A 17,538-nucleotide genomic window follows, 5' to 3' on the forward strand; every position below is an offset into this window, starting at 1 on the left:
GCAGAAAGGGAGAAGTTGGGGGGGGGGGGCAGGCTACAGAGATTGACAAAGACAGTGTGTGAGTATGCAGGATCTCATGTTTTCTGTTTCCTGGCTTAAATACAGAAGTAACAGGGTTTTAATTCAGAGTCACAAATGAAATACAACACTCAAAAAACCTAATGAGATCCCCAAAAGTAGTGGGGGGGGGGGGGGAACCGTCAATAATAATAGATAGCAACTCCATGAACATAACCACATTCAAAACAATAGGATGGGGTACAGGGGCAGGGGAACACCCTGATTTCAGCACTCTTCTCTCTTCTCACAGCTGGCAAAAAAAAACCAGGGAGCAGCTAAAACTTACAGTTGGTTTGTTTGGGTTGTTGGGTAGGTTAGGCTGTTTCAGGAATTGGTAAATCTAGTTATCTAGTTATTTATGAGATTTTATTATCTCCTTTCAGTGATGAAGAACTCTCTCAGTATCTTCTGCAGCTTGTGCAAGTTCTGAAATATGAACCTTTTCTTGATTGTGCCCTCTCTCAGTTCCTGCTAGAGAGAGCACTTGCTAATAGGAGAATAGGGCAGATACTTTTCTGGCATCTAAGGTAAGAATTTCCTCTTTCTTTTTATGTGTATCCTTCGCAGGCAGAATGAACTCTCTTATACCAAGTATTCTTTCTTGAGGGTTTTTCATCTTACCTATTTCGCCATTCCTCAATATTGTGTATTTCTTGATCTTCTGATTCCTTAATTAGATGTTAATATGAAATTCTTCATAAAATGAGTTAAAAATCAGAAAATGAATTAACAAAGCACAATCCTAAAAAGCTACATTTTAAACAATTACAAAATTGCTCCATGTTATTAATATTGTCTTAAGACTTCTGAATGTATTTCTCTAATTTCTTCTGTATATGAATTTAAATTTATGTTTTGGTTTTGTTTGCATTGAAAAGGCAACATTTATGCCTCACAAGTTTGAATGAATTTCGCCTTTATTTGAATTCTTGTTGTACATTACATTTCTTTGATTCTTAGTTGCTACTTTTTGAAGGCAAGAGTAGAATGGCCTTTCAGTGAATGATAATTAACTTATATGAAGGACTTTAGTTTGTCTCAGTTTTAGAAATGTAACTTGTTGCTGTTGTATTTAACTTGTAAATACAGTGCTCATTTTTAAATTATTTTTGTGTTGAGGATAATTAGCTTTTGTCCTAATACTTTTTAAATGGTTTGTTTTGAAGGAAGGGGGACTCCTTTGGAAAATTTACATATTTCTCATGAACCCTAGAGATTGCCTCTATTTTCCTCACAATAGCCCGACCACTGAAGCTTAAGATGCATTGTTCCCTCTACAGTTTATCAACTAGGGATGTAAGCAAGTAGTTGACTAATCAGTAAGCCTAGGCTTATCAGTTAGTTGACTGCTCACATCCCACCCACTTTGCTGCTTCTGTATCAGAGACAGCTGGGGGGGGCGGGGCGGAGAGCAGAAGTTGGTGCAGGAGTGTTGTATCATGCAAGCAAGGTAGTAACAAACTTCAACAGGCCTTTATTTAACAAAGGTGAAACCTCTTTACAAAGCTGCTGCTGCTCCCCTCTGTAGCTCTCACTCAGTCCTGGCCCGTCTCCTCCCCCCTCCTTCCTGTTTCCTGTGCTTCCAGATTCCCAACAGCCAGTGCTCCCAGTTCTAATAATTACAAGCAGCATCTAAAACACCACATTCCCTCCTCTCTTAAGAAGCTCTCCCATTATAAAATAAACGTTGTTCTAAGCACAGCAACACATATGGAACAAGACGCTATACTGTTGGCAGAAATATTACACTGAAAACGCTGTAAATACTACATAACCTAGTCTCTAGTCCAGACAGGTGGTCGTCTAGGTCTGACAGATGATCTCTCAAACCCTGGTTCCAGTGCAATGTCTTGTTGTGTCGGTGCTACTGTGAAGTCATACAACGCGGGCTGGGTGTTGGCATCATCTCCTCTTGGTGCATAGGCAGGTGCAAGATAAGAAGCATTCCATACCTGCCCATCAGAAACTCAATAAGTGTAAAGTCCTTTCTTCTTTATGATTTTAAGAGGAGATATGAATTTATTGTCCCCTTTGTGTAAAATTCCAGGTTTTCTTACTCTAATGAAGGAACCACACTCAAACTTAGGTTCCTTAGCACTCCGCTGTTTGTCTGTGAAAGCCTTATACTTTGCTTGCTTCTGTTCAACTGTTTTTCTCAAAGCATCCTCATTTGGTGCATCAGGTCTTGTCTTTAACAATCCAGTAATGTTCAGTTTAGTATTCATCTGTTTTCCATGCAGTAACTCTGCGGGTGATCTTTGCATTGTGGCATGTCGTGTAGCCCTGTAAGCTTGTAAGAAATCTGTAGTGAAGGTTATCCATGAGCGCCCTTCCAGTTTAGCCGTTTGCAAACTCTCTTTCGAACTTCTGTTAAACCTTTCGATTTCCCCATTGGCTTGAGGGTAATACAGGGATGATCTTCTATGTAAAATGTTTCTCTTGCTAGAAAAGTTTCAAATTCCACAGAAGTAAATTGACTACCATTATCTGAAACCAGTTCTTTGGGGTTACCTTCCCTGCCAAAAACTGTAAAGAAGAACTTAATTACTGTAGCAGAAGAAATTTGTGAGGTAAACGCCACTTCAGGCCATTTACTGAAATATTCTATTAAAGTGATGGCATAACGACAGTCAATTGGAGCAGTATCAAAGGGTCTACGATGTCAATCGCAACTTTTTCCCATGCAGAATCCGGAAGAGGAACAGGCTGTAATGGTGGGGTACATGTCACTGCCGTCTTATCATACATTTGGCAGGTGACACAGGATTTTATGATTGCTTCAGTATGGGAGTCCATCCCTGGCCACCAATACAGATCTTGTAGTTGTTGTTTGGTTCTGACAATACCTTGATGAGTATCGTGTGCCAGGTGTATGAGTTTTGGATGTAACTCTTCTGGCACAAGTAGCTGGTGTGTATCTTGTAGCACACAGCCATCAAGCAAAGAAAGTTCATCCCAAATTCTAAAATAAGGCAGCAAAACTGGGTCAAAGTTTTTAGGGTTACTGGGCCATCTCTTTGTCAGAAATTCCTGTAGCTTTTGTTGAATTGGACATGCTGAACAAGCAGCTTGAAGTTGCTCTCTTGTTACTGCAGTAAGAGTGCTTGTAATAAGTGCAACTGCTTCATCCTCATCCTCCAGTGGACCATCTGGTGAAGACAAAGGCAGGCGAGGCAGGCGAGAAAGGCAATCAGCTATCACGTTTTGGTTTCCAGGCTTATGTTCCAGTTCATAATTGAAAGAGAGTAGTCTTGCAAACCATCTAGCAATACGATTCCCTGCTCTTCCCAATTCTTTCGTGATTAGCAATGTTGTCAAAGGGCTGTGGTCTGTGCGCAACTTGAACATGTGGCCCCACAGGTAAGTTCTCCATTTTTCAGTAGCCCAGACACAAGCAAGTGCTTCTTTTTCAACTGTAGAATATTTTCTCTCAGTATCACTCAGTGTCCTTGAAGCAAATGCAACAGTCCTCTCTGTGTTGTCCTCGTGAAGTTGTGTGAGGCCAGCCCCAAGTCCATAATCAGAAGCATCAGTAGTCACAATTGTGGGCAATGCAGGACTGAATAGTGCAAGTACTAGACTATGTACAATCAAGTCTTTCACAGTTTCCAAACTAGCTTGTGCATCCGTTGTCCACACCAACGTTGCACTTCTCCGTAGTAATTCTCGTAACGGTTCAATGAAAGAAGCATAATTGGGAATGAATTTTGCATACCAGGAGGTTAGACCCAAGAAGGAACGTAAGGTTTGCAAATCTGATGGAAGAGGAGCATTTGAAATTGCTAGGATATTATCTGGATCAGGTTTTAGTCCAGCCGGTGAAATTGTATGCCCCAAAAAGGAGAGTTCTCTTTGTCTAAATTTGCAGTTAGATATATTGAGCCTGAGGCCTGCTAGGCTGATGCAATTTAGTACACATTGCAGATTATTGTCATGCTTCTCAGAAGTATTCCCAAACACGATAATATCATCCAGATAGCACTTAACTCCATGTTGATTCTTCAGAATCAATGACATAATTTTTTGGAAGGCTCTTGGGGCAGATGCAAGACCGTATGGAACCCGTTTAAAACGAAATAGTCCCTCACGTGTAATAAATGCTGTGAGGTCTCTGCTATCTTCATGCAACATAACCTGGTGGTATGCGCTCTGCAAGTCAAGAGTAGAAAACATCTTTGCTCCATGGAGTTCTGCAAATACTACTTCAATGTGAGAAAGAGGGTGGCTGTCAATCACAATAGCTTTATTTGGCTCCCTTAAGTCCACACAAAGGCAAATGCCTCCATCCTTCTTCTGTGCCACTACTATAGGTAAAACCCATTCCGAGAAGTCAATCTCTTCAATAATGTCTTTTTGAACAAGTTTAAGTTCCTATGAAACAGCTTCCCTGACTGAAATGGTAAGTGCCGTAACTTCTGTCGTACAGGCATCACATTATGTCGCATTTTAACTTTATGCACAAACCCATAAGCACAGCCAAGTTTCTCCTCAACCTGGTCTTGGGTCCCAGCTGAAATTGGTGTGCGTACTGCAAGAGTGCTTTGCTGAGGAAGATCAATTCGTCCATTAACTACCCTGAGGTTTAAAGCAGACAATAAATCTCTGCCAAGGATAGGAGTGCCTTTGTGGACAATGTAGAACTCTGCATTTACACAGCAATCACCAAAAGTCATGGTTGCTGTCCGGCAGCCATGTACTGGAATTTGGTTTTTCAAATAGCACACCAAGTACAGTTTGGGTTTAGTAAGAGGCACATCTTTAAAGTAATGCAAATAGATGGAATCAGGTAGCATAGATACTGCTGAACCAATGTCCAACATTAGCTGAATAGGATATGATTTGCCTTAAAGTATGGCAGAAACATTTACAGTGTACCTTATCTGCTCTGGAATATGTGCAGTAGCGACTTTGTCCACACTCAGCACAGTAACATCTGGTATTGTAACTGCATGCACCTGTTGATTGGACTGACTACTGTGGCATACCTTAGCAAAATGCCCAATCTTTTTGCAGTGATTGCACTGAGCTTCTTTTGCAGGACATCTTGTGTAGCTTGCAAGGTGTTGTGGGGATCCACAGCGAAAGCATGCTTTTGCTATGCTTTGAATTTGCTGATTCTGTGGTTTTTCATTAGTTTTCCCCTTGTGATTGTTTGTCTGCAGCAATCGTGCATTTTTCTGCAAATGAGTCACAGCCTGGACTGGGCCTCCTGTATCCATGCTCATTATTTTGGCTTCTGCTATAGCTGACTCAATCTGGGTAGCAATGGTTATTGCTTTTTCCAGTGTAAGTTGTGGTTCTAGAAGCAAGTGTTCTCTTACACAAAGCATGGTTGTTTTCTCAATGAGCTGGTCTCTAATAATCTCATCTGCCATATTCCCAAAGTCACAAGTTACAATCAGACTCCTCAGAGAAGCAACATACTGCATTATAGTCTCCCCTGGTTTCTGCTCACGCTGGCGAAATCTATAGCGATTATCTACTACTTTCACTTTTGGCACAAAAAAGTTCTTTAATGCAATGAGTGCAGTCTCATATTTTTCATCTGCAAGGGGAAAAGTGTAAAATATATGCTGCCCTTCTGCTCCAAGGCAGTGGATTAGCAGAGCACGCTTTCTTACTTCAGAAATCTCTGTAGCACTGATTGCAAGCAGATAAGTCTCAAACATATGGATCCAGGCAGTAAAAGCAATTGGAGGCTCACCTGGGCTTTGCAGAAAGGGTGCAGGTGGGTTCAGAGGCAGAAGATCCTTCCTCATCGCCAAAATGTTGTATCATGCAAGCAAGGTAGTAACAAACTTCAACAGGCCTTTATTTAATAAAGGTGAAACCTCTTTACAAAGCTGCTTCTGCTCACCTCTGTAGCTCTCACTCAGGCCTGGCCCATCTCCTTCCCCCCTCCTTCCTGTTTCCTGTGCTTCCAGATTCCCAACAGCCAGTGCTCCCAGTTCTAATAATTATAAGCAGCATCTAAAACACCACGGGGGGGAGAAAATTAAAAGGAGCTGGATTAAAAGCCAGATCCCCCCAGCACTCTCTCTGCAGTGTCACCTGCTTCCTGCCGTGCTGCTGCCTGTGTCAGAGGCAGCAGGATGGGCGGGGGGAGGGGGACGGGAGGATGCCACGAAGCAGCCTCTGCCTGCAGTAGGCCCCAAAAGAGGCTGTTCCAGCAGCAGCCCTTGTCTGCAGGACCCTCCCCCATGGACAAGGGCTGTTGCTGCAAAGCAGCCTCTATCTGCAGAGGCCTGAGCTGGCTGCAGCAAGAGAATGCTGCGGCCAGGCAGGGAGCCTAGCTCAGGGACCTACCCCTGTTGCAGCACTGCAGTTTAAATGTACTAAGAGCTAGGCAAGCTCCGGGACCTTTAAACTGCAGAGCTACAGCAGGGGTAGGTCCTTGACTAGCCTGAGCCGAGACTGAGCTGGGCTGCCTTCCCTTATCAACTAATCAAGTAGTTGATAAAAATTCTACTGACTACTCAATTAGCCAGTTAACTGCTTCTTAACATCCCTTTTATCAAAATCACTTCTAGCCAAAGAGGTAGTGATGACTGATTTAAAAGCATGACTTCCTTCCCAGTGATTTTTAAAGTGCCTCTGAAATGTTTCTAGGCCAAAGAATGAAGAAACTATAATAGAAATGAATGCTTCTTGTTTCAAAGCCTAGCACCTAGACATTGGCTTGTACTGTTTTTAGGAACATGGCCCTGCATTAGGATTTTGTTTTCTCAAATATAGCTTTGCATTTACTTAAGTCAGAGTATTGAGTTTTGTGTTGAATTATGGAAGCAATAACTACTTCTTCGAGTGCTTGCTCATATCTATTCCAGTTAGGTATGTGCATGCCACGTGCATGGATTCTGGAGCTTTTTACCTTAGCAGTATCTGTTGGGCCAGCCAGGAAGACCCCTGGAGTGGCACCACTATATTGGCTCATATATGTCCCTGCTGGCCCTCCAACCCCTCAGTTCCTTCTTACTGCCCATGATGGTAGCTGGAGAGCTTGGCTAGGTAGTTAGTCTACCTTTTAAATACAGTTCTTGTAGTTTAGAGTAATTAAGTAGTGTAATTAGTTTGAAGTTGACTGTTCTTATCAGGGGAGTTTCCCCTTATCTCTACCTCCCCCCACCCCCCCGGGAGGGGACACTCAGGCCACATGGGTTCAAACCTGGGAACTAGCTTGGCCAGAGCTTCTCCAGCCCTGCCTTCCTCCTCAGCACTGCTCTGCTTCCCTGGCAGTCAGGTCATAAGAACATAAGAACGGCCGTACTGGGTCAGACCAAAGGTCCATCTAGCCCAGTATCCTGTCTGCCGACAGTGGCCAACACCAGGTGCCCCAGAGAGGGTGGACCGAAGACAATGATCAAGCGATTTGTCTCCTGCCATCCTTCTCCAGCCTCTGACAGACAGAGGCCAAGTACACCATTTTATCCCCTGGCTAATAGCCTTTTATGGACCTAACCTCAATGAAATTATCTAGCGTCTCTTTAAATTCTATTATAGTCCTAGCCTTCACAGCCTCCTCTGGCAAGGAGTTCCACAGGTTGACTACACGCTGTGTGAAGAAGAACTTTCTTTTATTAGTTTTAAACCTGCTCCCCATTAACTTCATTTGGAGTCCTCTAGTTCTTCTATTATGGGAACTAATAAATAACTTTTCTTTATCCGCCCTCTCCACACCACTCATGATTTTATATACCTCTATCATAGCCCCCCTCAGTCTCCTCCTTTCTAAACTAAAAAGTCCCAGTCACTTTAACCTCTCCTCATATGGGACCCGTTCCAAACCCCTAATCATTTTAGTTGCCCCTTTCTGAAGCCTTTCCAAGGCCAAAATATCTTTTTTGAGGTGAGGAGGCCACATCTGTACACAGTATTCAAGATGTGGGCATACCATAGTTTTATACAGGGGCAGTAAGATATTCTGTGTCTTATTTTCTATCCCTTTCCTAATAATTCCTAACATTCTATTTGCCTTTTTGACCACCGCTGCACAGTGTGTGGAAGTTTTCCGAGGACAGACAGGGAAAAAAGGGAGGAGGGGTTGCCTTGTATATTAAAAATGTACACACTTGGACTGAAGTGGAGATGAACGTAGGAGATAGCTGTGTAGAGAGTCTCTGGGTTAAGCTAAAAGGGGTAAAAAACGAGGGTGATATCATGCTAGGAGTCTACTACAGGCCACCTAGCCAGGTGGAAGAGGTAGATGAGGCCTTTTTTAAACAATTAACAAAACTATCCAAAGCCCAAGATTTGGTGGTGATGGGAGACTTCAACTATCCAGACATATGTTGGGAAACTAACACAGCGAGGCACAGGCTATCCAATAAGTTTCTGGACTGCATTGGAGACAACTTTCTGTTTCAGAAGGTTGAAAAAGCTACCAGAGGAGAAGCTGTTCTGGATTTGGTTTTAACAAATAGGGAGGAACTAGTTGAGAACTTGAAAGTGGAAGACAGTATAGGGGACAGTGATCACGAAATAATAGAGTTCATGATCTTAAGGAAAGGTAGAAGGGAGACCAGCACAATTGAGGTTATGGATTTCAGGAAGGCAGATTTTGATAAGCTCAGAGAACTTGTAGGTAAGGTCCCATGGGAAGCAAGACTGAAGGGAAAAACAACTGAGGAGAGTTGGAAGTATTTCAAAGGGACGTTGTTAAGGGCCCAAAAGCAAACAATTCCGCTGTGTAGGAAAGATAGAAAATATGGCAAAAGACCAGCTTGGCTTAACAAGGAGATCTTGCATGATCTCAAAATAAAAAAGGAGTCATATAAAAAATGGAAACTAGGACAACTAACAAAGGATGAATATAGGCAAGCAACATGGGAATGCAGGGGCAAGATTAGAAAGGCAAAGGCACAAAATGAGATCAAACTAGCTACAGGCATAAAGGGAAACAAGAAGACCTTTTATAAATACATTAAAAGCAAGAGGAAGACCAAGGACAGGGTAGGCCCACTGCTTAGCGAGGAGGGAGAAGCAGTAACAGGGAACTTGGAAATGGCGGAGATGCTCAATGACTTCTTTGTTTCGGTCTTCACCGAGAAGTCTGGAGGTGTGCCTAACGTAGTGAATACAAGCAGAGAGAGGGTAAGTTTAGAAGATAGGATACACAAAGAACAAGTTAAAAATCACTTAGGAAAGTTAGATGTCAGCAAGTCACCAGGTCCTGATGAAATGCATCCCAGGATACTCAAGGAGCTGATAGAGGAGGTATCTGAGCCTTTAGCTATGATCTTTGAAAAATCATGGCAGACAGGGGAGATTCCAGAAGACTGGAAAAGGGCAAATATTGTGCCCATCTATAAAAAGGGGAATAAGAACAACCCAGGAAATTATAGACCGGTCAGTTTAACGTCTGTCCCAGGGAAGATAATGGAGCAGGTAATTAAGGAAATCGTATGCAAACACTTGGAAAGTAATAAAGTGATAGGGAATAGCCAGCATGGGTTTGTGAAGAACAAGTCATGCCAAACTAATCTGATAGCTTTCTTTGATAAGATAACGAGCCTTGTGGATAAGGGAGAAGCGGTGGATGTCATATACCTAGACTTTAGTAAGGCATTTGATACGGTCTCGCATGATATTCTTATTGATAAACTAGGCAAATATAACTTAGATAGGGCCACGATAAGGTGGGTGCATAATTGGCTGGATAACCGTAGTCAGAGAGTTGTTGTTAACGGTTCTAAATCCTGCTGGAAAGGGATAACAAGTGGAGATCCTCAAGGGTCTGTTTTGGGACCCGTACTATTCAATATCTTCATCAATGATGTAGATATTGGGATAGAGAGTACTTTTATTAAGTTTGCAGATGATACCAAACTGGGTGGGGTTGCGACTTCTTTGGAGGATAGGGACATAATTCAAAATGACCTTAGCAAGTTAGAGAAATGGTCAGCGGTAAACAGGATGAGGTTTAATAAAGAGAAATGCAAAGTGCTCCACTTAGGAAGGAACAATCAGTTCCATACATACAAGATGGGAAGCGACTGTCTAGGAAGGAGCATGGCGGAAAGGGATCTAGGGGTCATAGTGGACCACAAGTTGAATATGAGTCAACAGTGTGATGCTGTTGCAAAAAAAGCAAATTTGATTCTAGGTTGTATCAACAGGTGTGTTGTAAGCAAAACTCGTGAAGTCATTCTGCCGCTCTATTCTGCACTAGTTAGGCCTCAGCTGGAGTACTGTGTCCAGTTCTGGGCGCCACATTTCAAGAAAGATGTGGAGAAATTGGAAAGGGTACAGAGAAGAGTGACAAGAATGATTAAAGGTCTAGAGAACATGACCTATGAAGCCAGGCTTCATGAACTGGGCTTGTTTAGTTTGGAAAAAAGAAGATTAAGGGGGGACATGATAGCGGTTTTCAAATATCTAAAAGGGTGTCACAAGGAGGAAGGCGAAAATTTGTTCCTCTTGGTTTCTGAGGACAGGACAAGGAGTAATGGGCTTAAAGTGCAGCAGGGGAGGTTTAGATTGGACATTAGGAAAAAATTCCTAACTGTCAGGGTGGTCAAATATTGGAATAAATTGCCAAGGGAGGTGGTGGAATCTCCCTCTCTGGAGATATTTAAGAACAGGTTAGATAGACATCTGTCAGGGATGGTGTAGACGGAGCTTGATCCTGCCTTGAGGGCGGGGGGCTGGACTCGATGACCTCTCGAGGTCCCTTCCAGTCCTATTATTCTATGATTCTATGATTCTATGACTGTCCATGATAACTCCATGATCTCTTTCCTGATTTGTCGTAACCAAATTAGCCCCCATCCTACTGTACGTATAGTTGGGGTTATTTTTCCCGATGTGCATTACTTTACACTTATCCACATTAAATTTCATTTGCCATTTTTGTTGTCCAATCACTCAGTTTGGTGAGATTTTCTTGGAGTCCCTCACAGTCTGCTTCTGTCTTGACTATCCTAAACAGCAAGGTCCCTCTTGCTTTCTATTAAAACAAGCAGTAAGTTCCCCTCTCCCTCCAGGAGCCCTTCTTTATATGGCCCCCACCTGGGCCCTCATTAGCAACAGCTGCCTCAGCTGGGGCTTCGCTCTCAGCCCTCATTCAGGTCTGGGTTTTTGCCCTTAAAGGGCCAGTGCAGGGCAAGCGTCCTGCCACAGTCCCCTATGAAGCATGGCCATAAAGTGCACCATGGAGGTAGGCATGTAGCCACAGCATTGTGTCAGAAGGCTCTCACACCACATCTGCACTGGTTGAGCTCAAAATGCAGAGAGAGTCCAGCACCGGACGTAGTGATCGAAGAGGTTCAGCCGCCATAGACTCCAGAGGCATTCAGTGCTGTGCGTAAGCTCATAGAGCTCACCTCATCACCGGGACTGATCACGGTTGCCAATGAGGAACATCAGGCACCTCTATTGGTACCAGATCCAGTTTAGCAGACAGGGCAACCATGGTCACTGGCACCTATGTGCACACCGATCCCAGTGCCTATCCCAGCTCTGATGTTGGGGCTGATGCTGCCGCAGCAGCAGGCCCCCCCCCCCATACCAGTGCTTGCACTGGTGCTGCTGCTGCCACCAACAACAACCCATACAGAAACCCAGGCACCAACCACCATGTCAGCACTGCCCCTCATGGCACCGCAGGTTCTGGTGACATCAGCGGCCCCAGTACCGGCCATCACAGATCTGCACTACCTCTTGGTGCCAGTATCTGCACCCGATGCCGCCACCATCACCGCCAATGGCACTTCCAGTATTGACCCACAGAAGGAAGCTGGCAGTGATGGCCAGACACAGGTCATCTCATTGCTCCCTGGCACCGTGGCTAGCATTAGAATACTCATCGCAGTCAGATACAGACTCCATCCGTTCCAGGGTCTCACCTAACAAATCCAGGTTGCAGCACCGTTCCCGGTCCCGGCACTCTAGCCCAGCCATTCAACAACCTTGACCTCAATAGCAGTCACCCTTTTGGACCCTCTGGGCATATCATCAGGCCCAGGGACCACCTCCTTCCAGACATTTCTTGGTGACTTCTCCTTCAAGGGACACTCGCTCAGCTACTCCTCTTACCAGGGCCCCAGCTTTGGAAGCAGGCCAATCTTCCTATTAAGAAGTGGCAAGACCACCCTTAGAGGGAGAGGGTGTGCTGGCCCAGCCCTCTGTACCAGTTGCTCCACCACCACAGGCAATGGAACAGCAGTTGGAGCAACTCCTCCCAAGAGAGTCCTCATCTTCCTCAACAGATAAGGCTCTGTCTGACCCCTGCCCTCTATGCCTGCCATGGATGCTAGAATGCATCAAGACTTACTCCGCAAGCTGACAGGTGTAGGAGGTACCTGAAGACCTGGATCCTATGGTAGACATCTTGACAGCAGATACCCCAGCTAGGGTCGCACTGCCACTTAACAAAACTGTCCAAGATTTCCAAGGCCTTGTGGCATACGCTCACCTCCATTACACCCACCCAAAAAGGGGTGGAGAGGTGCTACCTCTTCCTGTAGTCTAGGCATGAAAACCTGTATGCCCACCCACCCTCGGCGTCCCTGGTAGTCCATGCAATGGGGAAGAAAGAAAGACAAGGGCCCCTGGGACTATGCTTAAGAGCAGGGAGCCGAAGAAGTTAGACCTCCTAGTCAGGAAGACCTACGTGATGGAGGGACTGCAACTCCGAATCACGAATCAGCAAGTAATGCTGAGCAGATATGCATATAATACATTGTCTGCGATGGACAAATATAGGGAATGTTGTCCACAAGATGCAAGGCAGGAGTTTGGGGCCCTGTTAGATGAAGGCAGGGCAGTCTCGCACACAGCGATGCAAGCAGCCCCAGAAGCTTCAGACTCTGCTGCTCTCATTATGGCTACCGGGGTGGTTATGAGGCATAATGCCTGGCTTTAGGTGTCAGGGATCCCACCTGAGATCCAAAACACACTGGACAGTCCTTTGAGGGGACCGGCCTGTTCTCTGAGCAGATGGACTTGAGGCTCCATATAGTCTCAAGGATTTCAGGGCTACACTAAAATCCCTGGGGATCCATACCCTGGACCCTCAGCGGAGACCCCTACATCTTAGACTTGCCCTAAAACCCTTCTAGCAATTGTTCAGGTCTGACCAGGGCAGGAGGAGGGGTCAGAATAACTACTATAACAATGGCAAGAACAGACTTAGGGGTTCTAGGTCTGATTCCAAAAGGGGATCTGCCCTGCTCCCTAACTAGCAGCCCAAAGACCTCGTTTTGAAATTACACCTGAGGTTGGCATCCCAGCCTCCCTGCTAACCCCATCCTGTGGTGCCAGCCCTCTCATTTCTTCCTTGTCTGGTCCCGAATCACTTCAGATTGTTCAGTACTTGGCCTGGTGGAAAGAGGATGTGCTATCCCTTTCCTTTCCTGCCCACTTTCCCACTCCCTTTCCCCATCCCTCTTCAGGGACCCCTCTCATGAGCTACTGTTGAAGCAGGAGGTATCTGCACTTCTGCTCCTGGGAGTGGTTGAGCCTATCTCAGAGGAGTTCAAAGGGAAAAGGTTTTACTCCTGCTATTTCCTTATCCCCAAATCCAAGGGGGAAGGAGGGGGGGGCTTTGTCCCATTTTGAACCTAAGGAACCTCAACTCGTTTGTAAAGACATACAAGGTTCATGATGGTCACCCTCACCTCCGTCATCCCCTCCCTAGAGGAAGAAGACTGGTATGCCACCCTCTTGAACGACGCATATTTCTACATATTGATAATTCCATCCCACAGGAAATTCCTAAGATTCACAGTAGGCCAAGACCATTTTGAGTTCTCATTCCTCCCATTCGGCCTCTCCACAGCACCAAAGGCTTTCACCATGTGCATAGCCGCTGTAGTGGCCTTCTTGAGAAGGCACAGAATCCAGGTGTTCACTTACCTAATAGACTGGCTAATCAGAGGATCATCCAGGGATGAGGTCCTCAGCCACATACACTTTGTAAGGAAAACTGTTTCACGAACTGAGTCTCCTCATAAGTGAGGAGAAGTCCACTCTCCATCCAACCCAGATAATAGACTTTGTTTGGGATCATCCATACTGGTGAGAGTGTCCCTCTCCAGGGTCAGGCTTTTAGCCAATAGGGCGATAATCGACAGCCTTACGGCTTTGCCCCTTACAACATCATGCGCATTCATCAGACCATCAGGCCACATGGCAACCTGCTACTTTTGTGGTCCAGCACGCCAGACTGCAGCTTTGAACTCTTTCAGGTGTGGTTGGCAACAGTACGCAACCCACTAGGAGAACCTATGGATGCGATGGTCATGGTACCGAAATAGGTTCCCCAGTCCCTAGACTGGTGCCTTCAGGAACAGGTCATTTTCCACAGCATCCCATTTTCCAGACAGGCCCCATCAGTTCAGCTGGTAACACAGCATCGGACACAAGTTGGGGAGCTTATCTGTCGAACCTCAGAACTCAAGGTATGAGGTCCCCCAACGAGAGCTCTTGCCACATGAATGTCAAAGAACTCAGGGCTATCTGGCTGGCCTGCCTGGTGTTTCTACCCCACCTGAAGAACAAGGTAGTGTTCACGGACAACATCACAGCCATGCACTATATCATCAGGGTGGGGCTCATTCTTCTCCCCTATGCAAGGAAGCCCAATGTCTCTGGGAGCTATGTATTGGACACGGGATCCACCTGGACATATCTTATCTACCATGGGACCGCAACAGCTTGGCAGACCAGCTCAGCAGGTTGTTCAGGGCCCACAAGTGGTCCATCAAGATGGATATCTTGGATGTCATCTTCCAGGGGTGGGGCTATCCCCCTCCCGACCTGTTCACTTCCCAGGGAAACGTCAAGTGTCTGAGCTACTGCTCATATCTGAGACGGGGAAGGAGTCGCTAAGGGATGCAGTACTGGTACAGTGTGTCCCCCCCCCCACCTTCTCTGTGTTTCCTCCCTTCCCCTTTCTGTACAAGTTCCTTCTGATGATCAGGAGGTGCGCAGCATCAATCATCCTGATAGCCCCAGCATGCCATGCCAACACTTGTACCCTATGCTCCTGGACCAAGTGGTAGAGGAGCCTATCATGCTACCTACCATTGACTCCAGACCTGATCACCCAGGACCCAGGGGCAGGGCAGCTGTGCCACCCGAACCTGTCATCCCTCCACTGGCAGCCCGGCACTTTTGTGGTTAACCAGAACACCTCTGTTCAGAGGCAGTTAGGAGGGTCCTTGTGGAGAGCAGAAAACCCATGATGCTAAATGGAAGCATTTTTCACTTTGGACTACTGGGACGAGGTAGATACTATGGGGACCCCTATCGCCCTCATCCTAGACTACCTCTTTCACCTTAGACAGCAAGGGCTATCAACTTCATCCCTACGGGTCCACTTGGCCACCATCACAGCATTCCATCCAGGTGAAGGGAGCAGGACAGTATTGTGAACGCACTGGCTTAAGTGATTCCTCAAGGGGGTGGATAGGCTGTATCCATACGTGCACCAACACCTAACCACATGGGACCTAAATTTGGTCCTTACAAGACTCATGAGTACCACATTTGAACTCTTGGACACGGCTTCCTGAAGCACCTCTAGTGGAAGGTAGTTTTCCTAGTAGCCATTACATCAACTAGGAGAATGTCAGAGCTGAGTGCCCTCACATCAGAGTCCCCTTATATGGTTTTCTTTCAGGATAAGGTTAGGCTTCACCCCCACCAGTCATTCCTGCCCACGGTCATGTCACATTATCACATGTCCCAGAATATTTACTTCCCTGTTTTCTTCCCGAAACTCCATGCAACACCTAGGAAGCAGCCCCTAGACATGAAGAGATCCGTAGCCTTCTACATCGATAAGACAAGAAAGATTAGCAGGTCACCCCAACTCTTTATTTCTATAGCATAAAAGATGAGGGGTCTCCCGATGTCGGCCCAGTGCTTGTCCTCGTGGTTCACTTCCTGCATCAGGCCTGTTCGAATTTGCGGGATGGATGGCGCCCCTGCTTATGGCCCATTCCATAAGGGTACAGGCCTCATTGATGATTGTCACACAAGTGCCCCTCAGGGTCCTCCATTCATATGTTTACACTACACCATTACACAGCAGGCCAGAGACGATGCAGCCTTTGGTAGGACTGTGTTGCAATCCATTGCACAATAAGGTTCTGACCCCATCTCCTGTGGTACTGCTAGGGAGTCACCTAACTGGAATAGACATGAGCAAGCACTCGAAGAAAAAACAGTTAATGTTGTTCTTCGAGATGTATTGCTCATGTCCATTCCAAGCCCCACCCACCTCCCCTTTGTCGGAAGACTCTGGCAAGAAGGAACTGAGGGGGTGAGGGCCAGCAGGCATATATATTCACCAATATGCTGGTGCCACTCAAGTGGGCTTGCTGGCTGGCCTGACAGATACTGCTAAGGAAAAAAGCTCTGGAATCTGTGCATGCAGTGTGCACAAACATAACTTCAATGGACATGAGCAACACATCTCGAAGAACAGCAGTTACAAAGTAAGTAACCATTTTTTCCTATTGTAATAGCTTGAAGATTTCTTTTCTATAAAATGGAAAGAATCTATCTTTGCAACTCCAGTGATTTTTTTTTTCTGTTTTCACATGATGCTTCCTGTAGGTCAGAGGTGCACATACCTGCTGTCTCAGTACAGTTTGGTGTAATTCTTGAAGCTTACTGCCGAGGAAGTATTGCTCACATGAAGGTTCTTTCCAAACAGGTACTGATTGTTAAATATTTGTCTTCACTTATTCCTGCCTGCAAGTGAAAAATCTATTCCATTGATGATATGGGGGAGTCAGTCTTTCATAAGAACAATGTGGGCTAAAGAGAAGAAAGGGCTAGTGAGAGAGACATAGGAATGGGAAGCACTTGCCTAATGCTACTGAGATTAGCAAATAGGGTACATGCATTCTAGGGGGAACAGTCAACATAGTAGGTGACTGTAAAGAGTCAATTCTTGAAGCTTTGGCTTTTGCTGGGAGGTAATCCGGATTTTTGCTTTAATAAGGATTCTGAAATAATGCCCTACATTTTAATGGAGTCTACATAGATTGCTCAAATCAGAAGATAAGAAATAAAATTGTTGCTACCTCTGTGGAGGTACCAGTCATAGATGAGAGGTGAGGTTCATTTCTAAACATATGACAATGTGCTATTAATTGATCTGCCAAGTTTTAATTGCAAAATGTATTCAGAAGAGTTTAATGTGTCAAAATTTCATTGACATAAGACCTGAGCTGCAGCAGTAATCCTGTATTTCTGAAAAACAGAGGTAGTATGTATTTTAGCGGGTTTGACTCACTTTTTTCACAGCTCTTCCCTCAGGGTGGCTATGGGGAAGTAGCTGGCTGCTCCGACATGCCCCCTTTGGGGGTGGTGGTGTCTTCGGGGCACTGCCCTCCAGCAGTGACCACTCCGGTCTTGGTCTGCGCCCCCTTCTGGGGGGGGGAGTCAGTTCTTCCTCTGCTCCTCTTCCAGGGTCCTCTCTACTCCCTAGGACCCCCAGTTCTTCTCCCACTCTGCCTGCCCGGT

At 45.5% G+C, this 17,538-nt stretch overlaps 1 protein-coding gene across 6 annotated transcripts in view; it reads left to right on the forward strand.

Moving 5' to 3' along the window:
• The window catches only part of PIK3CB (phosphatidylinositol-4,5-bisphosphate 3-kinase catalytic subunit beta), a 225,115-nt gene that overhangs the window by 136,800 nt on the left and 70,777 nt on the right, over positions 1 to 17,538 (forward strand). For all 6 annotated transcript variants that reach the window (XM_075937519.2, XM_075937524.2, XM_089780866.1 and 3 more), the window contains 2 exons: positions 444 to 587; positions 16,624 to 16,723. In XM_075937519.2, the coding sequence (XP_075793634.2) occupies positions 444 to 587; positions 16,624 to 16,723 (244 nt within the window). The remainder of the gene's footprint in view (positions 1 to 443; positions 588 to 16,623; positions 16,724 to 17,538) is intronic.

Source organism: Pelodiscus sinensis, chromosome 10 (genome assembly GCF_052426305.1).
Source record: "Pelodiscus sinensis isolate ZL-2025 chromosome 10, ASM5242630v1, whole genome shotgun sequence".
Taxonomy (NCBI): domain Eukaryota; kingdom Metazoa; phylum Chordata; order Testudines; family Trionychidae; genus Pelodiscus; species Pelodiscus sinensis.